The sequence below is a fragment of the Canis lupus genome, chromosome 31, assembly GCF_003254725.2.
Source record: "Canis lupus dingo isolate Sandy chromosome 31, ASM325472v2, whole genome shotgun sequence".
NCBI classification, from domain to species: domain Eukaryota; kingdom Metazoa; phylum Chordata; class Mammalia; order Carnivora; family Canidae; genus Canis; species Canis lupus.
Window position 1 is genome coordinate 39,329,104 of NC_064273.1, and position 24,985 is coordinate 39,354,088.

General features: G+C 58.8%; 1 protein-coding gene across 2 annotated transcripts in view; it reads left to right on the forward strand.

The window, feature by feature from the left end:
* Positions 1-883: 883 nt before the first annotated feature.
* The window catches only part of COL6A2 (collagen type VI alpha 2 chain), a 32,558-nt gene continuing 8,456 nt past the window's right edge, over positions 884-24,985 (forward strand). For both annotated transcript variants that reach the window (XM_025462192.3, XM_049104616.1), the window contains exons 1-20: positions 884-1,024; positions 15,559-15,698; positions 16,940-17,535; positions 17,687-17,707; positions 19,275-19,340; positions 20,009-20,062; positions 20,148-20,192; positions 20,451-20,477; positions 20,691-20,717; positions 20,855-20,899; positions 21,275-21,328; positions 21,633-21,695; positions 22,023-22,085; positions 22,242-22,331; positions 22,919-22,981; positions 23,441-23,503; positions 23,640-23,702; positions 24,050-24,112; positions 24,371-24,421; positions 24,718-24,753. In XM_025462192.3, coding sequence (XP_025317977.3) covers positions 15,560-15,698; positions 16,940-17,535; positions 17,687-17,707; positions 19,275-19,340; positions 20,009-20,062; positions 20,148-20,192; positions 20,451-20,477; positions 20,691-20,717; positions 20,855-20,899; positions 21,275-21,328; positions 21,633-21,695; positions 22,023-22,085; positions 22,242-22,331; positions 22,919-22,981; positions 23,441-23,503; positions 23,640-23,702; positions 24,050-24,112; positions 24,371-24,421; positions 24,718-24,753 — 1,629 coding nt within the window. In that variant the 5' untranslated portion in view covers positions 884-1,024; position 15,559. The remainder of the gene's footprint in view (positions 1,025-15,558; positions 15,699-16,939; positions 17,536-17,686; positions 17,708-19,274; positions 19,341-20,008; positions 20,063-20,147; positions 20,193-20,450; positions 20,478-20,690; positions 20,718-20,854; positions 20,900-21,274; positions 21,329-21,632; positions 21,696-22,022; positions 22,086-22,241; positions 22,332-22,918; positions 22,982-23,440; positions 23,504-23,639; positions 23,703-24,049; positions 24,113-24,370; positions 24,422-24,717; positions 24,754-24,985) is intronic.

Sequence of the window (24,985 nt, forward strand, 5' to 3'; positions counted from 1 at the left end):
ACGGGGGCACCCGGGTGACCAACAGGCTTGGGAACTCTCTCCTGGGGGGCCTGCGGGGGGCACTAAGTCAGAGACTCACAGAACTGCTCCTCATAAGGGGGCTGCACCTCCCTGCTGTCCCAGAGCCCTGGGACCCCTGCCCAGCCCCGCCTGACCCTGGGCCCCCCACCCCCAACTCCTGCTCAGACAGGGGCCCTGCAGTGGCCTCAGGGCCCAGCCCCAGGCCCACCTGTGGAGTCCCTGCCAAGAGGGGCACCTCCCTGCACCCCTGGCCCCACACCACCCCAGGCTGGGCCTGTTGCCCCCGCCCTCTCCCAGCCTGCCCCTCAGCCTCGGGGGACAGTCTGCCCAGGGTGGTGGGAGCATCGCAGAGCAGGATGGAGCCAGGGGCGCTGGGGGGTGCTGGGGGGGCGCAAGGGGGGCGCTGGGGTCACTGAGGGGGCACAGGGGGATGTTGTGGGGGCGCAGGGGGGTGCTGGGGGGTGCTGGGGGCACAGGGGGGCGCAGAGGGGGCACAGGGGGCGCAGGGGACACAGGGGGGCGCAGGGGGAGTCCCGGCACCGCGGGGCTGTCCGGGTGCAGGGCAGGGTTCCGCACCTAGGCCCGGGCCCTGGGGACGGAGCAGGGGCAGGAGCAGGGGCGGCGGGGAGGGGGGGGGCGGGGGGGGGGCGGGACCCCAGGTGGGGCGGCGGGTGCGGTCCAGGGGGGCCCTGAGCCGCGGAGGGCGCTGCGGACCCGCTGGGCGGTGACACCCGAGGGGACGCGGCATCGCACCCCCGCCCCGGCCCCGCGCCGCCCCTCCCCCTCCCCCTCCCCCCCCCCCCTGCATTCCCGGGCTCCCGCCGCCCCCGCCCCCTCCGCGCCATCCGCGGGGCCGCAGCGCCTCCCGCCGTCCGCAGAGCCGGGGCCGTCGGGGCGCGGCCGGGCGGGAGGTATAAAGTGGGCGGCCCCGCGGCCCCTCCCTCCGCCCAGCGCTCGACCCAGCTCCGAGCTCCGCGGAGCCCACCGGCCGCTCCGAGGTCAGGTAAGCGCTCGCCGCCCGCCCCGACCCCCGAGCAGGGACCTCCTCCCCCCGGAGCTGGGACCTCCCCCGGAGCTGGGACACCCCCGGAGCTGGGATATCCCAGAGCTGCGACCCCCCCCCCCCGGAGCTAGGACCCCCCCCCCGGAGCTGGGACCTCCCAGAGCTGCGACCCCCCCCCCCCCCGGAGCTAGGACCCCCCCCCCCGGAGCTGGGACCTCCCAGAGCTGCGACCCCCCCCCCCCCGGAGCTAGGACCCCCCCCCCCGGAGCTGGGACCTCCCAGAGCTGCGACCCCCTCCCCTGGAGCTGGGACCTCCCAGAGCTGGGACCTCCTCCCCCCGAGCTGGGACCCCCCCCCGGAGCTGGGACACCCCCGGAGCTGGGATATCCCCGGAGCTGGGACCCCCCCCACCCCGGGAGCTGGGACTCCCCCCGGAGCTGGGACGCCCCCCCCGGAGCTGGGACCTCCCAGAGCTGCGACCCCCGCCCCGGAGCTGGGACCCCCCCCCCGGGAGCTGGGACTCCCCCCTGGAGCTGGGACCTCCCAGAGCTGCGACCCCCTCCCCTGGAGCTGGGACCTCCCAGAGCTGGGACCCCCTCCCCCCGAGCTGGGACCCACCCCGGAGCTGGGACACCCCCCAGAGCTGGGACCTCCCAGAGCTGGGACCCCCCCCCCCCGGGGCTGGGACATCCCCCCGGAGCTGGGACTCCCCCCTGGAGCTGAGACCTCCGCGGAGCTGGGACCCCTTGCCCTGGAGCTGGGAAACCCCCCGTGGAGCTGGGACCTCCCCCCCGGAACTGGGACACCCCCCCCCCACCCCCCGTGAAGCTGGGACCCCCGCCAGAGCTGGGACTCACCCCGGAACTGGGATCCCCCCAGAGCTGGGACCCCCTACCCCCGGTCAGCAAGGGCCCCACGGGGGGCAGGTCCAGGGCCTCTGTCCCAGCTCCTCATGGGCAGTCCTCAGGGGCCTCCAGGGCCAAGTTCACTGTCGCTGCTCCCTCTGTGGCCCCTTCTGGAGGGGGGGTGTCCTCCCTATAACCCTGGGCTCGGGCTCAGACCCTACAGCCGTGGGGCACTGGCTGGGACAGCTGGGGAGACCCAGCCATGGCCAAGGCCGGAGGTCAGCAAATACCCCAGGGGCTCAGTATGTGCAAGGGACCCCGCCGGCTCCTGGGGGGGCTCTGAGCCAGAGGCCACACTCGGGGGGCGGGGAGCAGGGTCACCCACCCCGCGGGCAGGCCCAGCGCTTTCCCGTGGAGCTGGGCCCAGGGTGTCAGGGGCACCGGCCCTCCCTCGGGCCACAGAGAGGCTGTTCTCCTGGAAGGGGCACCCGTGGCCAGAGCGAGCTCTCCCGGTCACCCCCCACCCCACCCCGGGAACAGCAGGGCCGCACCCCACCCCTCTGAGGCCGCACGTGCCTCCTGGGCATCCCCCCCCTCCCAGCCACAGGGAGACAAGGAGGGGGCAGCAGGACTCTGCAGTGAAGCAGGAGCCCAGGCCGAGGCAGCCTGTGATGCCTCCCGGCTCGGCCACCCACCCTGGCGGGACTCCTCGCTCAGCTCGGCAGCACCCTGGGGCCCTGGGGTGGGGGCTCCCCCTGGACAGCTGAGCGCTGAGGCTGACGACAGCGCAGAAACAGCCGCCGGGCCCGACGTGGCCCATCCCGCCGCGCCCACGGGGACGCCCCGGGCCCAGGAGAGGGGCTCCACTTGCAGTCTGTCACCCAGGCCGGGGAAGCTGCGCACCACACAGTGGGCATATTTTTCTGCCAGGAAAGGAGTTTGGGCCCAGAGATGATCTTACGTTTGTTTAACGGCAACAAAAAAGGCCTTTGGGGTGTATTCCCAGCCTCGTCACCCCGAGGCAGGAGGGCAGGGCCCGGCAGTGGCTGAGCCCCCAGCCTCGGTGACCGCCATCTCCCAGGCCATGCCGGGGCGGGTGGGCACAAGGGCCAGGCGTGTCCCCTCAGCAGGACTCAGGACTTGATGGGCGCTGGGCCCTTCCGCCACCGTGAGGCTGCCACCCGCTGCTAGGAGGCCGCGAAGCCCGCAGCAGGGCTGGGGCCATGGTCGGGCGTGTCGTTGGGAGGCCACAGGGAAGGCAACGTGCAGGGACGGTGGGGCCTGGGACCCTGGGCCACCTGGTCGGGCGGAGCTCCGGCCCCTGCACGGGGCAGTGCCTGCACCACAGGCCAGCAGGGCTGGCCTGGGGCTCCTGCGAGCTGTGGCAGCGGGGGGCCTTCAGCCGAGCCCCTGGGCCGGGCCGGGCCAGAGAAGGGGCGGCCAGGGCTGGGATGAGCAGCTCCCTTCTTTGGCATCTCTCGCACTTTGTGCAAAGCCACAGGGCATGGGGGAGACCCTGGTGTGGGGCACACCTGCAAGGAAGCAGGGGTCACGGGATGCTGCTCAGGGAACAGCACCTGGGGAACCCAGCCCCCCACCCCAGGGATGAGTGCTGGCACCCCCAGGGACGGGTGCAGGTGCCCTAGGGATGAGTGCTGGTGCCCCAGGGATGAGCATAGGTGCCCCAGGGACAAGTGCAGGTGCTCCAGGGACAGGTGCAGGTGCCCCAGGGACAGGTGCAGGTGCCCCAGGGACGAGTGCAGGTGCCCCAGGGTGGGTGCTGGCACCCAGGGGCGGGTGCTGGCATGGCCATATCATAAAGCAGCACTCTGCACAGACTATCTGCACACCCTCCCGGGTGACCGAGGCCACCCCCACCCCCGTCAGCCTTGCTGTGGCCCATCGCAATGCTGAAATAAGCAAGTGGGGGTAGGATCTAGCTGCAAGGGGCCCCTGGTGCTGGGAGAGCGGACTCTGGGTCAGAAGCTCGGGAGAGGCCACGGCCTCCCTGCCTGGTGGTCAGAAGGCGCTGGCGTCCTGCACAGCGGGCGGTACTGCTGTTCGGTCCCGCGTGTTCTTCCTCGTGTGCCCATGTCACAGATGAGGGGTGGGGTGCTGCTGGCCTGTCTGCACGTCCCCGGTCTTTGTGCATCAGTGGGTTTTGGTTACTGACCATTTGCCTGGTTATGATCTCCCCCGTGTTCCTAATAAGTGCTCAGTCGTACCCAACCTGTAAGAACTTTTTTTTCCCGGTTTTTAAAAATTGTGGTAAAATACACATAATGTAAAATTTATTATGTTAACCATTTGTAAGTGTAGAGTTTAGTGGTATTGGGCACATTCATATTGTTGTGCTACTGTTACCTCCATTCATCTCGGAAATGCCTTTCATCTTGAAAAACTGAAACTCTATACCCGTTACACCCTAACTCCCCATTCCCTCTGCCCCAGGTACCGGCAGCCTCACTCTACCTTCTATCCCTATGAGTTTTTTAGATATTCTAAGTATCTCATATAACTAGAATCATACAGCATTTGTCCTTTTGTCACTGGCATATTTCACTGAGCATAATGTCCTCAAGGCCCACCCATGTTGTGGCGGGTGTCAGAATGTCCTTTCTCCTTAAGGCTGAGTAATATGCCATTGAGTGGATGTGCACGTTATGGTTCTCCATTCATCCGCCAGTGACCCTTGGATTCTTCCCTGTTTCACCTATTGTGGAAATCCCTAATGTGAACAATGAAGTTGGGTGCACAAATCTCCCTTTGAGACCCTGCTTTTAATTGGGGAAGGGGGTATGTAGCCAGACATGGGATTGCTAGATCATATTGTAATTTCATTTTTATCTTATTTTTTGAGGAACCACCGTACTGTTGTCCACAGAGATCCTACCATGTTACATTCCCACCAACGCTTCCAGATTCTCCACATCCTCCAACACTTGCTCTTTTCTGGAGTTTCTAAATATTAGCCATCCTAATAATGAATGTTAGGTGATATCCTTATAATTTTTTATTAGTATTTCTCTAATAATTAGTGATGCTGAGCATCTTTTTAGGTGTCCATTGGCCATTTATATGTCTTCTGTAGAGAAAGGTCCGCTTAAGTCCTTTGTCCATTTTTGAACCAAGTTTTTGTTGTTGAGTTCCAGCAGTTCTCTATATAGCCCAGATTCTAATCCCCGATCACATCTGTCATTTGCAGAGACCTTCTCCCATTCTGTAGGGCTGCCTTTTGACTCTGTGGATAGTGTCTGTTCATACACAAGATGTTTTGTTTATCATAAAGTTCAATTTGCCCATTTTTTCTTTAGTTGCTTGTGCTTTTGGTGTCATGTCCATTAAATCATTGTCCTCTGCAATGTTGTGAGTATTTCACCTTACCCTTCTTCTAAAGGCTTTATATTTAGGTCTTACGTTTAGATCATGGATCCACTTTGAGTTCATCTTTGTGTATGGTGTGAGGTAAGGGTCCAACTTCATTCTTCTGCTTGTGGATATCCAGTTTTCACCGCATCATTTGTTTAAAAAAACTGTCTTTCCGCCAATGAATGATCATGACTCCTTTGTTGAAAAGTACTTGAATGCATATGCAAGAGTTTATTTCTAGGCTCTGTTCCATTCCCCTGGTCTGTATGTCTGTCTTCACGCTAGTACCACACTATTTTCATTACTATAGCTCTGCAGTACATTTTGAAATCAGGAAGTGTGAGTCCTCCGGCTTTGGTCTTCTCTTTAAGAATTGTTTATGCTACTCGGGGTCTCTTGACCTTCCTTCTGAGTTTTAGAATGGCTTTTTCTATTTCGGCAAAAATCGTCTTCGGGATTTTCATAGGGATTGAATTAAATATGTAAATCACACTGAGTGGCATTGACGTGCTAATATTGTCTTCCAATCCATGAACATGGACTATCTTTCCATTTGTTTATATCTTCTCTAATTCTTCTCAAAAAGGTTTTATAGTTTTCAGTGAATAAGTCTTTTACCTCCTTGGTAAAGGTAATTCCTAAATATTTCACTCTTCTAATGCTGATGTAATGGAATTGCTTTGTGTTGTTCATTGTTAGTATATAGAAATGCAATGGATTTTTGTGTGTTGACTTTTATTCTACTACTTTGCTCAGTTCGTTTACTCTAACAGCTCCTATTGTGGAATCTTTAGGGTTTTCTACATATAAGATAGTATCATCTGTGAACAGTGATAATTTACTTCTTCTTTTCATGTTTGAGTGCCTCTTATGTCTTTTTCTTGCCTAATTGTTCTGGCTAGGACTTCCAATACCGTGTTGAATAAAGGGGTGAAAGTAGGCATCTTTGCTTTGTTCCTGATCTTAGAAGAAACACCTTCAGTCTCTCACCATTGAGTATGATGTTTGCTGTGGAATTTTCATATATGAAAATTATATTTATTATATTGTGATGGGTTATTTCTATTCCTAGTTTTGGGTTTTTATTATGAAAGGTTGTCAAATTTTATCAAAAGATTTTTCTGCATTGAGATGATCACGTGGGTTATATATTACATTGATTGATTTTCGTATGTTGCATCATCTTTGCCACTTACTCATGGTGTTTAATCCTTTTACTATCCTATTGAATTCTGTTTGCTAATATTTTGTTGAAGATTTTTGTGTCATTGTTCAATAGAAATATTAGTCTGTAGTTTCTTTTCTTATAGTGTCTTTGTCTGACTTTGGTATCAGGGTAATGCTGACATCATAGAACGAGTAATGGAGTATTACCTTCTCTTCAACTTGTTTTAAAAAGTTTGAGAAGTTTTGATGTTAGTTTTTGGAATGTTTGGTAGAATTCACAAGTAAAGCCATCAGATTTAGGGGGTTTGTTTGTTTGTTTGTTTTTGTCAGAAGATTTTCTGTTACTGATTCAATCTCCTTGCTCGTTATAGATCTGTTCAGAATTTCTATTCCTTCGTGGTTTGGAGGTTTTGTGTTTCTAGGAATTTGTTCCCTTTCACCTGGGTTATCTAGCTTGTACTTGTTGTACAAGCTTGGTGTACAGTTGTTTATGGTTCTCTCTTATAATCCTTTCCATTTCCTCTCCTCTGTGGAATCAATAGTAATGTGCCTGTGGTAATTTCTGATTTTAGTGATTTCAGTCTTCTTTTTTTTCTTAGTTCATCTAAGTTTTGTCAATATTGTTGATCTTTTTGAAAAACCAGTTTTTGGTTTCATTGTTTTCTCTATTGTTTTTCTGTCATCTATCTCATGTAACTCTGCTCTACCCTGTATTATTTCCTTCATTCTCCTTTGGGTTTCATTTGTTCTTCTTCATCCAGTTCCTTAAGCTTTGCAGTTGGGTTATTGACTTGAGCTCCTCTTTGTTGTTGTGGTTTTTTTCTTAATTTAAAAAAATTAAAATTTGTTTATTTGAGAGAGAGAGAAAATGTGCATCCTGCACCAGTGCATGAGCAGGGGGAGGGAACTCGGGGCTCTATCTCACAACTCTGAGGTCATGACCTGAGCTGAAATCAGGTGTCAGACTCCCACTGACTGAGCCACCCTAGAGCCCCTGACCTCTTTCTTGTTTTTATATGAAAACATGTATAGTTGCAAATTTCTTCCTAAGCATTGCTTTCACTCTTTTCCATACATCCTGGTGTGTTTTGTTTTCATTTTTATTGGCCCCTGAGTATTTTCATATTTCCCTTCTGATTTATTCTTTGATCTACTAGTTGTTTAAAAGTGAGTTGTTTAATTCCCACAGTTTTGTGAATTTTTCTGGTTTTCCTTCTGTTATTGACTTCTAATATCATCCTATTGTGATCAGAGGAAATACTTTCTATGATATTTTTTTCTTGAACCCATGTTTCACCTTCTCCCATTACTGCAAGTCCTTCCCTTCCTCCTCTAGCAGAATTTACTTCCAGGACATTTAAAGTGTTGGCACTTTTTTCCCTATTCACTTTTTTCCTTCTTCCTTTCCTTTCCTTTCCTTTCCTTTCCTTTCCTTTCCTTTCCAGCCAGACATTGAAGACTAGGACATTCTAATGCAATTGCATATACAGGGGAAATTTGACAGGCATTGCACATGTTTGAGGAAGTCGTATGCTCAGGAAACACCTGAGAATACCTTATACTTAGACTTCAGGCTCATCCTTGGCACAGAGACAGCCTACAACAATAAAATAACTAAATAAACAAACAGCAAGCCCTGGAGAAGAATCTGATTTCCAGACATACCACATTATTAGATCTGAATGTCCAGTTTTCAACAAAAGAATCAAAAAGCACAAAGAAATGAAAGTATGGCCATTCAATGGAGGGAAAAAGACCCTAAACCAAGAGAAACTTCCTAAAAGAAGACCCGATGGTGGACCTAGTAGCCACAGACCTGAACACAACCATCTTAAAGATGCTCAAAAAATTAAAGGAAAGCATTAAAATAGTCAAGAAAATGTCTGAATAAAATGGAAATATCAATAAAGAGAAACCTATGGTAGAATTCAAAAAGAAATAATGGAGCTGAAAAATATAATAACCAAAATGAAGTCTTCATTAGAAGAATTCAAAGGCAGATTTGTGCAGAAAGAAGAAACAACAAGCAAAGTTGGAGATAGGACAATACAGATTGTTGAGCCTGAGGAACAGATAGAAAAAAGATTAAAGAAAAGTGAGAAGAGCCTAAAGGACCCACATGTCGTATGGGAGAAGAGGGAGAGGTGGCAACAGAGAAAGTATCTGAAGAAATAATTACTCAAAACTTCCCAGTTTGATGAAGACATGAACATAAGATCCAAGAAGCTCAATGAACTCCAAGTAGATACATTCAAAGGGACTCAGTGAGACACATCATCCTCAAACTATCAAAAAACCAAGACAAAGAAAAAGTTTTGAAATCAGATAACAAGATGTGATTCATGATATCCACAGGATCATCAATAAGATTATCAGCAGATTTCTCATCAGAAACTTGGTAGACTTGCCTGATAGTATTCAAGGTGCTAAAAGAAAAATCCTATCACCCCAAAATTGTATATCTAGCAAAACTGCCCACCAAAAGCAATGGTAAAATTAAAACACTCCCAGATAAACAGAAGCTGTGGGAGTTTGTGACCACCAGACCTGACCTACAAGAAGTGCTAAAGGGGGTCCTGCAGGGTGAAATGAAAGGACGCTAGACAGTAACCTGAAGGTCTCAGTCAAGATCAACACATGAGCAATCATAAAAGCTAATTTATTATGGTAAGGGTATGTGATTCCACAGAAACTAATGCATTAAAACTAATATTTGGGGGGATCCCTGGGTGGCTCAGCCGTTTAGCACCTGCCTTTGGCCCAGGGCGCGATCCTGGAGTCCCAGGATCGAGTCCCACGTCAGGCTCCTGGCATGGAGCCTGCTTCTCCCTCCTCCTGTGTCTCTGCCTCTCTCTCTCTCTCTCTCTGTCTATCATAAATAAATAAATAAATCTTTTTAAAAAATAATAATATTTGGTTATGCTTTGAACACACAAAGTATAAAAATGTAGTTTTGTGACAGTAGTAACTAAAAGATGAGGATGGAACCTGTACAGGAGCAGAGTGTCTAATGTTGAAGTGAAGCTGGTGGGCACCCACGGGGGCACGGTCAGTTGAGGGTCTGACTTTTGGTTTTGGCTCAGGTCACAGTCCTGGGATTGAGCCCCGAATCAGGCTTCCTGCTCAGCGGGGAGTCTGCTTCTCCCTTTGCCCCTCCCTCCACTTGTGCTCACACACACACTCACTCTCTCTCTCCCAAATAAATAAAAAAAATCTTAAAAAAAAAAAAAAAGTGTGGGCCTGAGCCATGCTGCCTGGCTGTTAGCTGAGTGCCCTGAGCAAGCTACCTACGCCGGGTCTCAGTGTCCTCCTGGGTGAGGTGGGAGTTGGAAGAGGACCAATGCCCTGGGTGGTGTAAGCCTTACAGGACGTAGCTGGCATCTGACACACAGTAACCGTAGATGTTTCCTCATCACTTCATCTTTCCTATATTTCAAAGACCTTTGGAATTCTGGAATTTATGTGGGTGTAGGTGAGATTACTCCTCTGTTCAGCCACATGGAGAGCCCCCATCCCAGGACCCCTTCCCTGCTCTGAAGGGCCACGTCTTACCTCCTCGGTTCTGGGGGACCCGACGGCCTGTCCCACCACAACCCACAGAGGCCTTGTTACTATGATTTCGTGGTATCATTTGCCCTTGAAAACACAAGTTCCTTCATCACCCCTTATCCCTGGTCTTTCTCAGCTACTCTTATTTATTCTGCCTTTGAGTCATTCTGTCAACACGTACAAGCAAAACTATGTCTTGGAGATTCTAGTCAAAATTACATTCAATTATAGACTGAGCTAGAAATAACTCATATTCTTCAATATCGTGTTTCTCATGCAGAAATAATGTTTGTGTCTCCAAAGTGTTCCTTAGAAAAAAAATTTTTTTTAAAGATTTTATTTATTTATTCATAGAGACACACAGAGAGAGAGGGGCAGAGGCACAGGCAGAGGGAGAAGCAGGCTCCGTGCAGGGCGCCCGACGTGGGACTCACTCCAGGGTCCCCAGGATCAAACCCCGGGCTGCAGGCGGCCCTAAACTGCTGCGCCACCGGGGCTGCCCAGAAAATTTTTGAGATTTTTTTAATAAGTCTTGCACTTTCTTTGATTCTTAAGTTTACTCCTTAGCTTTATGTCGTCTTCGTTGCTAGGGTAAATACTCTGTCCATTAAGTTTCTTAATTGGTTGTTGCTGGTGGAAGATAATCTATAGCTTTTTCTATATATTTTCTTGTAATTTTTTTCCGTCAGCAATGGATGTTTCAGGGCTCCCTTAAAGCAGTTACAGGATTCTCTTTATGTTAATGTGCCTTTTGTTACCGTACTTTGTAGTGTTGCATCATTGTGTGTCTAAACTGACTTCACCCAGTTTGGGGGCAGTCATCTTTGGTATGCTAATGGATTTTATTCTCTAACCTCTGTTAGGAATTTTGCAACTGTATTCAAAAGTGAAATTTGTCCACAGAGTTCCTTTTAGGTATTTCTTTTATCACGTCTCGGTCTCAGGTTTTTCCAAGTTTAACAAAAAATTGAAAAGCTTATCTTTCTGTGTTTTGAAACAGGCCAACTGGCAGAGACTATTTGTCCCTGAAGCTGCAAAAGAACTCACCCAAATCCCTGTGGGCCAGAGCCTCGGGGCGTAACCTCCTGCCGGTGTTTCCAGCCCTGCAGGGCAGAGTCCAGTCCATTCCTCACCTCTTCTCAAGACGTTCCCAGAACGTGGTCTTTCACATTCATTAGCTTAGAGCTGCACTTGCCGTGCTCTTAAAAACCTTTTTCACCTATCATTCTGTCACCTTGCTCATTCCTAAATTTGTGTATTACTATATTTATGCTTCATCACTTTTATTTTTGATTAGATTTTTCTACTTTATTGGCCTTTTCAAAGAACCAGCTCTTGGATATATTTATAACTCTACTGTTGTGTTTTTTTTAATCAATTGGTTTATTTCTTATTCTTTTCTTTCTCTTATTTTCCTGAGATTCATTTTGTTAATTTATTTCTGTCCCTAGCTTTTCAACTATGTGCCTAGTTTGTTATGCTGGTTTCCTCTCTTACCACATAAAGCATCTAAGGCTATGTATTGTCCTCTAATTATAGCTTTGGTCTTCTCATATTTGTTTTTATGCATAACGTTGTGTTTTCTCACTAATTCTTATATAGTTTTAACAAAAGAAAGATGGGGTTTGGTTTGGTTTTGTTTTACTTCTAGGTATTTTTGGGCAGCCCCGGTGGCCCAGCGGTTTAGCACCACCTTCGGCTCGGGGTGTGAACCTGGAGACCCGGGATCGAGTCCCATGTCGGGCTCCCTGCATGGATCCTCCTTCTCCCTCTGCTCGTGTCTCTGCCTCTGTGTGTGTGTGTGTCTGTCATAAATTTTTTTAAAAAAATCTAAAAAGGGAATGCATCCTTTAAAAAAAAAAAAACTTCTAGGTATTTTTTTTCTGTCTTACTAATGCACATTATCCAAATCCAAATATTTAGAAAATGCATATTCCCTACTTGTTACTATCAAAGTTCTATAAAACATGACATTCACATCCTCTTTTTTGTTACTTACGTGATCTGTCCACAAGTTTCAAAGGTGAGTTAAAGTCTTCTATTATGATTGCAATTTGTCAGTTTTTCTTCAATTTTTCACCACTTTTGCTTTATACACTTTTGTTACGAAACCCAATACATAAAGACTCCTAACTAGACTGTAGCCTTTATCTCGCCCTTGGCTGCATCTCTCGCCCTCTGTCCCACTTCGATGGGTCCTCACGCTCCCTCATCACGGTCCTCTCTGTCTCGCCCTTCCCTGGTTTTCTTTGTACTGTCAGTGACAGCCTATGTAGTGTGACTCTCACAAACCTCATCCAGATGGGTTTTGTTTTTTGATCCAATTTAGGAATATTTCTCTTTTCTTTCTTTTTTTATTATGGTATGGTTGAAATATATTGACTTCAGGTGTAGAGCAGAGTGATTCGACAGTTCTGTGCATTCAGCTATGCTCGACCACCATAAGTGTAGTCACCGTGTGTCACCACACAAATGCTGTTACAATATTATTGACTGTGTTCCCCAGGCTGCACTTCTCATCCCCGTGACTCATCTACTTTATCACTAGAAGTTTGTGCCTCTTCATCCCCTTTATCTACTTCGCCCACCCCACCACCTCCACCCTGGCAGCCACCAGCTTGTTCTCTGTATTTATGAGTCTGTTTTTGTTTCTGTTTATTTGCTCATCTGTGTTTTAGATTCCCCATATAAGTGAAATCACAGGGTATTTGTCTTTGACTTATGTCTTTAGCTTAATATTCTCTAGGTCTATGTTGTTGCAAATGGCAAGATCTCATTATGACTGAGCAATATTCTGTTGTGTGTAAGTGTGTGTTATGTATACACATAAACACACACATATATGTGCCACATCTTCTTTATCCATTTTTAAATTTTAATTCCAGTGTAGTTAACATGCAGTGTAATATTAGTCTCAGGTGTGCAATATAGTGATTCAGCACTTCCATACACCTCCTGGTGCTCATCACAAATGCCTTCCTTAACCCTCATCACCCACTTTACCCTCTCCCCACCTCCCCTCTGGTTACCATTAGTGTGTTCTCTACATTGAGTCTGTGTTTTGGTTTGTCTCTTATTACCCCTTTGTTTTATTTCTTAAATTCCACATATGAGCGAGATCATATAGTTCTTGTCTTTCTTTGACTGAAATTTCACTTAGCATAATATCTTCTGGTTCCATCCGTGTCGTTGCAAAAGGTGAGATTTCATTCTTTTTACAGCTGAGTAGTATTCCAGTGTATGTGTGTGTATAGACCGCATCTTCTTTATCCATTCATCAGTCAGTGGACACTTGGGCTGTTTCCATCGTTTGGCTACTGTAGATAATGTGGCTATAAACATCGGGGGGCATGAGAACATTAGTCTTTAACAGAAGAGTTTAAAATATTCACATATATTGTCAACTGATCCATGTGATATTGTGCTTTCTGGCTCCTTTTTCCTTCCTTTTTTTATATTTCAGTCTATTCAAGGGTCTTCGCTCTTTTTTCTTACCTTTATTCATTTCTCTGTTGTCTGCAGAATTTTTTTAGGAATGGTATGTGGGTGAGCCCATTTATACCTGTGACGTTTATCCTTTGCATGAAAGCTAAGTTGACTAGGCAGGTATCTTGGGGTCATTTCATTTTCCCCGCAGAAGTCTCCAGTTACTGTCTCATTGGTTTTCTGTGTACAATATTGTGGAGGAAAAGTTTGAGGCCTACATTAGTTATCTATTGCTATGTAATAAATTACCCCAGAACTTAGAAATTTAGAACAAGAAGCATTTGCTACGTCACAATTGATTCAAGTCAGGAATGGTGTGGCTGGGTGGTTCTAGCTCAGGGTCCCCTAGGAGGTGCAGGCACAGCCCTGGGGATTGTCCGGGGCTTTGCTCACCTGCTGTCTGGGCTGAGGATGTGCTCCTACCTCGGCTCACCTGCCCGGCAAGGCTGCCTGAGTGCCTTCGTGTGCCGCTTCCTCCCTGGGAGCAGCCCAGGAGAAGGCCAGACAACAGCCCCGGTGTCTCCTGTGAGCTGTCGTCTGCACGCTGACCTGTTGGCCATACAGGCCAGTGACAGCTGAGCATGTAGGATTTCCTAAGAGTGTGAGTACCAGGACACATGGCTATTGGGCCCACCTTGGAGGCTGCTCACAACACCTAGATGATTCTTCCCTCTGGGTTTGTTTGTTTTAATATATTTTTCGTTGCTGCTCGTGTGTTTTCCTCCTGGGTAGATTATTTTTAGAATTCTTCATTTCGTTTGGGAGTAGCATTTCTCACCAGTACACCTTATCATGGGGGCCTCTTTAATTGAGTGTGTGTGAGCGTGCGTGTGATGTGAGGTGTGTGTGCATACGCATGGAGGGCTGGCAAGTGCACAACCACCTCCCTACCACAGCAGATGGGACAGGACTCCTGGCTCCCACATGGGGGCAGCAGGGTGAGGGGCAGTGGGGGCCAAAGCTGTGCCCACGTCCCAGTGCTCAGCCCCCACCAGCCCCCAGCCCCACCCAACGATGTCCCACATACCCACATTGGCTGTCACCTGTGGTCGATGGCTCTGGACCTCTTTGCTCTGACTGTTGTGGCCTGACTTCCTCTTGGCTTCCAGGTTCTCTAGGGCCCCTGGCTGGCCCCTCCCGCCACCTTCCCAGCCCCCACCTCAGCCACACCCCCCCCCCAGCTCCCCTTCCTCTTACAGCCCCTCAGTCTGACTGCCTGCATCACCTCATGCAGGAAGCCCTCCTGGATTCCCCGGCACACCCACTGGGCTTGCTTTAGTCTGTGCAACGGTCACACCTGGCCGGGTCCCAGCCTCTACCTGCAGAGTCAAGGCCTCTTGACCTGACCATGACCTCGGCTGGGGAGGCAGGGCCGGCCTGGCCCCTCCTAATTATGCCAGGACCAGCTCCCCTCACCTGAACTCAGGCGACATAGAACCTTATTCCGCCCCCAGATTCCATCCCAGACTCCATCCACCTCCTCTCGAACGCATTAGGGGCATCACCAGGAAAAGTGCGCCGGCCTGCCCCGGGCCTCGGCCTTCCGGCAGGGCTCCTCAGGCCCCCGACCCCAGGCCTGCGGGCCCAGCCTCCCTGCGCCCCCACTGGCAGCCGAGTGCGGGCGGGGCAGCGTGTTCCTCGGGTCTGGCCCTGCTCTGGGGTCCCCGGGAGGCAGCGCCGCGTGTGTGAACCGAGTCCCACCTTCCCCTCCTCGCGTCCCCGGAGCCCCCAGGCCCCAGGCAAGGCGGGCAGCAGGCAGCGGGCAGCCTCCGGTCCCCTGGACACGTCGGGGACAGTGACCCGCCCAGGGAGGCATCCCCGCCGGGGGCAGGTGTCCCTGGGGCGGCTGGCATGGTGCCGAGCCCCCCGCCCGTCCCCGTCACCGCCCGCCGACCCCCACGTGCTCTGTGGTCGCCAACGCGCACCCCTGGCGTTCCCGCTTCCTAAGCACCTGCGGATTAGCGCCCGCAGCCCCCAGAGGGCCACGAGGTGTGGCTGGCCGCGCAGGGGCGAGGGACGAGGGCGCCCCCACCGCGTCACCCCCGCCCGGCGGAGGGCCCAGGGGCGCGGCGACACCCGCGAGGGCGCTTGTGCAGCGGCGGCTCCTCCGTGTTGCAGGATGTCGGGGCGCGTGGGTGCCGCCAGGATGCTCCGAGGCCCCTGCTCCGCCCTCCTGCTCTGGGGGCTCCTGGGGGCGCTGCATGCGCAGCAACAGGAGGTCGTGGCGCCCCCCACCTCCGACAGAAACAGCTGTCCAGGTACCTGCGGGGCTGCGGCCGCGGGGGGGGGCGGGGGGGGGCGGGGCCAGCGTCCCGGCCCAGCATCCCGGCCCGGCTCAGCATCCCGCCCCGCATCCTAGCCCCGCCTCGCACCCCGCCCGCCCCGCCCCGCATCCCGACCCCGCCCAGCATCCCGGCTCTGCCCCCGGCCCGGCATCCCAGCCCCGCCCCACTCCCGGCCCCGCCCAGCACCACAGCTCCGCCCCCAGCATCCCGCCCCGCCCAGCACCCCCGCCCTGTCCCGCCCAGTATCCCGCACCCCAGCCCCGCCCCGCACCCCGCCCCGCCCCGCATCCCGGCCCCGCCCAGCCCAGCATCCCGTCCCGCCCAGTATCCCGCCCCGCATCCCAGCCCCGCCCCGCACCCCGGCCCCGCCCCGCACCCCGCCCAGCCCAGCATCCCACCCAGTATCCCGCCCCGCATCCCAGCCCCGCCCCGCACCCCGGCCCCGCCCAGCATCCCCGCCCCGCCCAGCGTCCCGCCCCGCACCCCGCCCCGCCCAGCATCCCGTCCCGCCCAGCATCCCGTCCCGCCCAGCATCCCCGCCCCGCCCAGCATCCCGTCCCGCCCCGCACCCCGCCCCGCCCAGCATCCCGCCCCGCCCAGCATCCCGTCCCGCCCAGCATCCCCGCCCCGCCCAGCATCCCGTCCCGCCCAGCATCCCCGCCCCGCCCAGCATCCCGTCCCGCCCCGCACCCCGCCCCGCCCAGCATCCCGGCCCCGCCCAGCATCCCGGCCCCGCCCAGCCCAGCATCCCGTCCCGCCCAGTATCCCGCCCCGCATCCCAGCCCCGCCCCTCACCCCGGCCCCGCCCCGCACCCCGCCCAGCCCAGCATCCCACCCAGTATCCCGCCCCGCATCCCAGCCCCGCCCCGCACCCCGGCCCCGCCCAGCATCCCCGCCCCGCCCAGCGTCCCGCCCCGCACCCCGCCCCGCCCAGCATCCCGTCCCGCCCAGCATCCCGTCCCGCCCAGCATCCCCGCCCCGCCCAGCATCCCGTCCCGCCCCGCACCCCGCCCCGCCCAGCATCCCGCCCCGCCCAGCATCCCGTCCCGCCCCGCACCCCGCCCCGCCCAGCATCCCGCCCCGCCCAGCATCCCGTCCCGCCCAGCATCCCGTCCCGCCCAGTATCCCGCCCCGCATCCCCGCCCCGCCCCGCATCCCCGCCCCGCCCCGCACCCGGCCCGCCCCGCCCGCCCAGTGACGCGCCCCGCCCGCAGAGAAGGCCGACTGCCCCATCAACGTGTACTTCGTGCTGGACACCTCGGAGAGCGTCACCATGCAGTCGCCCATCGACAGCCTGCTGTACCACATGAAGCAGTTCGTGCGCCAGTTCGTCAGCCAGCTGCAGGACGAGACCTACCTGGACCAGGTGGCCCTGAGCTGGCGCTACGGCGGCCTGCACTTCTCGGACGCGGTGCGCGTGTTCAGCCCGCCCGACAGCGACCGCGCCTCCTTCACCAAGAGCCTGGAGAGCATCGTCTCCATCCGCAAGGGCACCTTCACCGACTGCGCGCTGGCCAACATGACGCACGAGGTCCGGCGGCTCAAGGGCAAGGGCGGCGTGCACTTCGCGGTCGTGGTCACCGACGGCCACGTCACCGGCAGCCCGTGCGGCGGCATCAAGCTGCAGGCCGAGCGGGCCCGCGAGGAGGGCATCCGGGTCTTCGCCGTCGCCCCCAACCAGAGCCCCAACGAGCAGGGGCTGCGCGACATGGCCAGCGTGCCCCTGGAGCTCTACCGCAACGACTACGCCACGGTGCGCCCCGACCTGGACATCGACCAGGACACGGTCAACCGCATCATCAAGGTCATGGTGAGCGGCCCCCGCCCCCCGGGCCGGGCCGCGCGAGGCTCTGGGACTCAGTTTACCCCTCTGCGCCCTCCCGCGGCGCCGCCCAAACTGCCCGCCCCCAGCCCCCAGCCCCCAGCTCCGGCTAAGGGCCTGCTTTTTGTCTTTCCTGCAGAAACATGAAGCCTACGGAGAGGTGAGAGGCGTCGCCGGTTCCTGCCGCCCGGCCCGGTGCTGCCCCTGGGCCTCTGCGGCGCCCCCCGGGGCGGGCAGCCAGACCCTCCGCTCGCGGGGCCTGAGGCCGCTCAGCGTGGACCAGGGGCTGCTGGCCGGAGGCAGGCGGCGCCCCAGGGGTCGCGCTAGGGCCGCCCTCGAAGCCCCAGGCCGGGGGGGACGGGCCGCTGAGCTTCAGCCCTGGGCCCCCGACGTCCCCCGTCCCTGTCCCTATGCAACCTCTGACGTCCTCCCATCCCCATATGTTCCCCAACATCCCCCATCCCTGATCCCATACATCCCCCAACATCCTCACGTCCCCATATATCCACTCATGTCCCCCATCCCCATATGTCCCCCAACATCCCCCATCCCCGACCCCGTACATCCCCCGACATCCCCATGTCCCTGTACATCCCCTGATGTCCCCCATCCCTGACCCCGTGCATCCCCTGACATCCCCGCATCCCCCAATGTCCCCCGTCCCCATATGTCCCCCGACATCCCCCATCCCTGACCCCATACATCCCCCGACGTCCTCACATCCCCGTACATCCCCTGACATCCCCCATCCCTGACCCCGTATATCCCCCAACATTCCCACATCCCCATGCATCCCCTGATATCCCCGCATCCCCCAATGTCCCCCATCCCCGCATCCCCCAACATCCCCCATCCCCGACCCCGTACATCCCCCAACGTCCCCACATCCCCATGCATCCCCTGACATCCCCCATCCCCGACCCTGTACATCCCCGGACGTCCCCATGTCCTTGTGCATCCCCTAACGTCCCCCATCCTTGTCCCCATGCAACTCCAACGTTCTCCCGTCCCTGTATGTCCCCCAACATCCCCCCTCCCTGACCCCATACATCCCCCAATGTCCCCTCATCCCCATACATCCCCTGACATCCCCCATCCCCATATGTCCCCCAACATCCCCCATCCCTGACCCCATACATCCCCCAACATCCCCACATCCCCATACATCCCCTGACGTTCCCCGTCCCCATATGTCCCCCAACATTCCCCCATCCCTGACCTCGTACATCCCCCGACATCCCCACGTCCCCGTGCATCCCCTGACATCCTCCATCCCCATCCCTGTGCGTCCTCCCGACATCCTCCCATCCCCTTGCATCCCCTGACATCCCCGCCTCCCTCAACGTCCTCGTCCCCATGTGTCTCCTGACGTCTCCCGTCCCCATACACACACCCCCAGCTCACAGCCAGGAGCCCGCACTCCCCACCCAGGGGCCCCTCCAGCAGCGCCCTCCCCTAGCACCGCCACCCACGGACACGGGGTGGGAATCCCACGCACAGGTGGTGCCCGGACAGGCGGGTTCCATCCCTCCTGCAATCGCTGTTGGACCTTGGTTCTCCCAGACGTGGCCAGGGTGTCTGCGGGCTCCGGGGGCTCCTGGGCACCTCCCCCGTCGGCTCGTCCCTGCGGCCCCTGCTCCCGTCGGCCACCCAGGGCTGCCCCCACCCCCCCACCCCCCCGGCTCTGGGCGCCGACCTTGCTCAGCACCTCTTGCTTCTCGTTTCAGTGCTACAAGGTGAGCTGTCTGGAGATCCCCGGGCCCCCCGGCCCCAAGGGCTACCGCGGACAGAAGGTAAGCCGCCCCCCTCGGCTCCGCACGTGGGGCCGGGAGCGCCGTCAACCCTCGACCCCGGAGACCTGAAAGTCTTGTGTAGCTCCTTCCAGTTAAAAATGGCGTTTTTTGAGGAAAGTGGAAACACTTTTTTAGTTAAGATTTGCCGTGGGAATGTCCTGGTCATAAGGTGAGGGAGCTCGAGCAGGACATGAAACGTGAAGCGGTTCTGCTGGTGACGGGGCTGCTGACTGAGGAAATCACCGACTTCCGTGGCTTATTAAATACGTGGCTTCCAACTTCCTTACGAAGTTCTGTGCCAGGGCCTCAGAAGTGCCCGTGGTGCTGTCGGCCCCAGCGGAGGAGGCCGGGGAGCTGCACCGTGGGCGGGGTGTCCCTCTGGAGCTCCCCGGTTCCCTCCTCAATGTGGCCCACGTGCGGCCGCCAGGAGCAGGACAGGTGCTTGGCCGCCCGCCCCGTCCTGCTGGCCCTGCCACCTGCCCCAGCCCAGGCGTGGATGTGCCCTGGGCCTCCGGGGGGCGGGGGGACCACGGTGGGCGTCCAAGGGGACACAGAGGAGCCCCAGAGCAGGACACGGCAGTTCAGAAGCATCTGCCCACCTGCCGGCTCCGTGGTCTGCTCGCCTCCTCCTGCCTTCGTTCACCCCTTTGTCCATCATGTACTTTTAGGGCGCCAAGGGCAACATGGGCGAGCCAGGAGAACCCGGGCAGAAGGGTCGCCAGGTGAGTGTCCTCTGCACCCCGGCCCCGCCGGCTCCGATTCTCCAGGACTGGAGTTCAGCCGCCGCTGTTTGTTCTTCGTCCACAGGGAGATCCCGGCATCGAAGGCCCCATTGGCTTCCCAGGACCCAAGGCAAGTTGCTGGCCCCCCGTCCCCGGGGCTGCGGTGGGGGGACCAGCCCAGGGCAGCCTGGGCCAGTGGGGGCTGCCCCACAGGTCGGGAGGTCCCTGCCTGCCCTCGCCCCAACGCAAGAATCCCAATATCTGGAATTCTGTCCCTGAACCGAGCCCCCCCCACCGAGTCCTGGTTGGGTGTCCCCAGAGGCTGCCCCCCCCGCCCTGGCCGTCCCCAGAGTAACCACGGTAACGCCGCTCTTGCTTCCTACCTCAGGGTGTTCCTGGCTTCAAAGGAGAGAAGGTGAGACCCCCCCCTTGGCCACCGCTCCAGCTCGGCGCCAGCCCCCAGCAGCGTCCGTCGGCGAGCCTGCGGCCCTGATTGGGGCTCAGTCCCCAGCGTCCTGCGGGCGGGGGGTGGGGGCGGCCCTCTCTGGGGTCGAGGGCAGACCTGGGGCCCGAGGCAGCAGCGTCCGGGGGCCACCGAGCTAACCCGCCTCGCTTCCCTCCTGCACAGGGTGAATTTGGAGCCGACGGGCGGAAGGTAAGCGGGCCGCGGCGGTCGTGGGGGCCGTGGGGGCCGTGGGGGCCGTGGGGGCCGGGCAGGTGGGCGGGCAGGTGGGCAGGCGGGCACCCCCCTTCCCGCTGCTCCAAGCGCTGACCGCTGACCTGTCCCTCCAGGGGGCCTCAGGCCTGGCCGGCAAGAACGGGACCGACGGACAGAAGGTAGAGTGCGTCTGGGGCCCCCTCCCCGGGCCGGGGTGCATCCCCCTTCTGAGGTCTGGGAGTGAGCAGAGCCTCCCCGAGCCCTCGGGTCCTTGCCTGGGCCGCTTCCGCAGCGAAGGAGCAGCGTCCTGAGAGCCAGCGCGCACGTTTGTGTCTGAGGACCGGCCGCTGGTCCCGCTGGGCTCCGGAAGCCCGGCTCTGGCCTGCGTGCGGGCCACACACACGTCCAGCCACATCCAGGGGCCTGCGGCCACCCCGTGGACGCCACCCTATGGTTGAGCCACTGGAGGCACAGCCGTGTGCCCGCTGGGGGTGGCGGGGGGCACTGGCCCACCGTTCACCTGTCACCGCCTGACCCACCCTGTCCCCCCTCAGGGCAAGCTGGGGCGCATCGGGCCTCCTGGCTGCAAGGGCGACCCCGGGAGCCGGGTAAGCGCAGCTGTGTCCCTCCTGGGGTTCTAGCCCTGGCTCTGGGAGACGTGGGGCGGGGGCAGTGGGTGGGGGCAGCGAGGGAGCCGGGAGTCCCTCGGCGTGCACCTTGCCTTCAGCCGCCTCCTGCCCCGACCACCTCCCCGGGGCTCAGCCAGAGTCGTGGGCACACGATGAGAGGTAGTCTCGGGGGCTTCTGGGTGAGGGGGCGGTGCTCCCCGGACGGGCTTCCAGCCCCGAGCCCCGGGCGGGGCGCACAGTACGGGGACAGGAGCCCAGGACAGCCCCGTACCCCGTCTTGCAGGGACCCGACGGATACGCAGGGGAAGCCGGCAGCCCCGGGGAGCAAGGGGACCAGGGCACCAAGGTAGGCCGCCCGCCCGGGCCGTGGCCTCGAGGGCAGCCTGGTGGCTCTCCTGCCTGCCGGGCCTGGGGGTGGGGGCGCGGGGGCCGCCGGTCCTAGGAGCCCGCAGAGGGCCGGTCCCTGCAGACGGACACAGGAGCAGGAGGGTCAGCAGTGCCGCCTGAGGGGCTGCAGGAGCAGGGGGGTTGGGGGGGCGCTCACACTGCAGGAGCTGCCCGAGGCCCAGCCCCGTCCTCCTGGGCCTCCGGGGCTGCGTCTCTCACCCGCGCAGCCATGGGGGTCCCGAGGCCCGCAGCAGACGGTGTGAGGCTGATTTCTCCACTTTTCCAGGGAGATGCTGGCCGCCCGGGACGCAGGGGCCCCCCAGGAGACAGCGGGGCCAAAGGAAGCAAGGCAGGTGCCCCCGGCGGGTCCCCGCCCCCCCAGCCGCCCCCCAGCCGCCCGCGCCCTGCCTGCCGGCCCGCCCTCCCCGTGCTGACAGTGGGGCTCCGGGCCCAGGGCGCTCCGCGGGGCCCCTCCCGCTGTGGCTGACGCGTATCCTCTCCGCAGGGGTATCAAGGCAACAACGGGTCCCCAGGAAGCCCTGGCGTGAAAGGAGCCAAGGGGGGACCTGGGCCCCGAGGACCCAAAGGCGAGCCAGTGAGTCCCTGCTCTGCCCCCGCGGGCTCTGCCCCGCCTGCCCGCCCTCCCGCTCTCACCCCGTCTGGGCCTCTTGGAGCCCAGCGCCCGCCGGCCGTTCCCCGTGGGCCGTGTTTTCCCCCCTTGCGGACACTTGGGATGGGCCACGGAACAGGTGCGGGTGGGGCAGGCCCCCACTGGCTGCACCCCTGCCTGGCGACCGGCCTCGTGCCCCACGTCGCCCTCCCAGCAGGACACCCCGTGGGCCGGACGTGCCCTCAGGCTCACCCTCTGCGGGTCCCACCTGGCACCCCTTCCTGCAGGCCCGTGTCCCTCCGGATCTCACAGAGCGGGGCCCCGCCCCAGGCCTGGCCGGCCCGGAAGTGAGCGGGGTGACCATGCCGATCGCGGGTCCAGGCTGGGCCCGGTCACGTCGGCTGCACCCCCCCACTGGCCCCGTCTCACACCCTGACCACGAGCCCCGCATTTCCAAATCCTTGGCTGCAAAATGACTCGCCCCCAGAGCCCAGGTCGGGGTGACGAGAGCAGAGCGTGGGCCCCACGCGGCACCGCCACCAGGGCCCCCTGACACACACTGTTCCCCGCAGGGGCGCAGGGGGGACCCAGGAGCCAAGGGCAGCCCGGGCGTCAACGGCCCCAAGGGTGAGAAGGTGAGTGAGGGGCAGTGTCCACCGCGTCTGCCTCCGCACAGGTCTCCCCACCGTGTTGATAGGGCCCTGGGACCCAGGAAAACCAGCGACCCCCTCCTGGGCCACCCTGGAAAACAGAAGTGACCCCGGGGTGCCCGGGGTCTCAGTCGGTGCGGGGTCTGCCCTCGGCTCAGGCCGTGACCCTGGGGTCCTGGGATCGAGTCCCACATCGGGCTCCCCGCTCACCCGGCGGCCCGCTTCTCCCTCCGCCCCTCACTCAGGATGTCCAGGTGGCAGGACCACACAAGGTGTGGGGGGAGGCCTGGCAGGAGGGGCTTCCTCCTCTGGGACGTGGGTGGCGGTGCCGTCCCTGGTGCGTGTGACCGAGTGAGCAGGGCTGTGCTCCGGCGCCCCCTCCATAATCGGGCCCCCCTCCCCGCCCCTCCACCTGCCCGAGACTGACTTGGCCTCTTCTCACAGGGAGACCCTGGCCCGGAGGGTCCCCGGGGTCTGGCTGGAGAGGTGGGGAACAAAGGAGCCAAGGTGAGTGAGGCCGCCCAGCTCCTGGCTGGAGGGGAGCCTGGGGCCTGCTTCCCCCTCCCTGGACGTCCTGGGGGACAGCAGGGGCCCGGCCCCACCCAACCTGCAGTGATCACAGCGGGGTCTCCTTTCCTTCCAGGGAGACCGAGGCTTGCCAGGACCCAGGGGCCCCCAGGGGGCTCTCGGGGAGCCGGGGAAGAAGGTCAGTGGCAGGACGCCTGGGAGGGCCCGGTGGCTCTGGGGCCAGCCCCCCCGCCCCCCGTAGGGCTCCTTGGGTCCTCCTGCCCGCAGGACGCTGCCCCGTGGCACGCTCGGGCTGCAGCATGGGGTTGGGGGGCAGCTCACGTGGTCACCCTGCCCTGGGGGTCCAGCTGTGCAGGCAGGAGCAGGAGCAGGGGTGGGGTGGGGGCCAGGATGGGGAGTCCGGGAGCGGGGAGCCGGGCCAGGAAGCTGGGGCTGCCTGGTGCACAGGGCAGCAGCGTGGAGGCTGTGTCGCTGGACGCGGTCCGCCCCCCATGGGTGCCGACCCCACTTTCTCTCTGCCCTCAGGGATCTCGGGGAGACCCCGGTGACGCCGGTCCCCGTGGAGAGTCAGGACAGCCTGGTCCCAAGGTTCGTCCCTACCCTCAGGGTCCAGACCGGCCTTGGGGGCCTGAGCCCCTCTCAGCTCTCGGGGGGCTGCCGGCCGCGTGCCAGGCCCCTTCCTTGGAGTGGGGTCGTGAGGGGTTGGGCAGCCCCGCCTGTTCTCTCCCTCGGGGTCGCATGGCCCCCCCAACCCACAGCCCAGCCCCGTGGGCGCCCGTCCTCAGCCCAGCCAGCTCAGCCTCTCCTCTCCCACTGGACCCTCCTGACCAGCCCCCCCATCCACAGGGAGACCCCGGCAGGCCTGGATTCAGCTACCCGGGACCCCGAGGAACACCCGTAAGTCCCAGCAGGGGTGGGGGCCTGGGGGGCCCGGGGACTCCCACCAGTTCCTGTGAGGGCCTCCCTCCTGGGGACAAGGCGAGGGCGAGGGGGCGTCCTTGTCTGGTGCAGAGACCCCCGGACACCACGCGGGTCGTAGGGTGCGTCTGGGGCACGGCGCTCATGCAGCTGAGCTAACAGACCCCCTGAGGGGGCAGGAGGGGCTTCCAGAAACCCCGGTCCCCAGGACAGCCAGCCTCCCGCCCCAGGGCAGGGGTCGGGGTGTGCAGAGTGACAGCTGTGCTTCTCCGCAGGGAGAGAAAGGCGAGCCTGGCCCTCCTGGCCCCGAGGTACGTGTGCACCGGCCGCCCCCGACCCGACCCGCACCTGCACCCGCACCTGACCTGACGCCCACCTGACCTGCACCCGACCGACCCGACCCGCACCCACACCCCCCGGGCAGCCACACGCCCCCCGCCTCACCCCGACTTCCCGGCTGCCTCGTGCCGGCGTCTCCCAAACGGAGAACCGCGCCTGTCCTGAAACGCTGTGACGCAGCTGCTAACCCCCCGGCCCCCGACC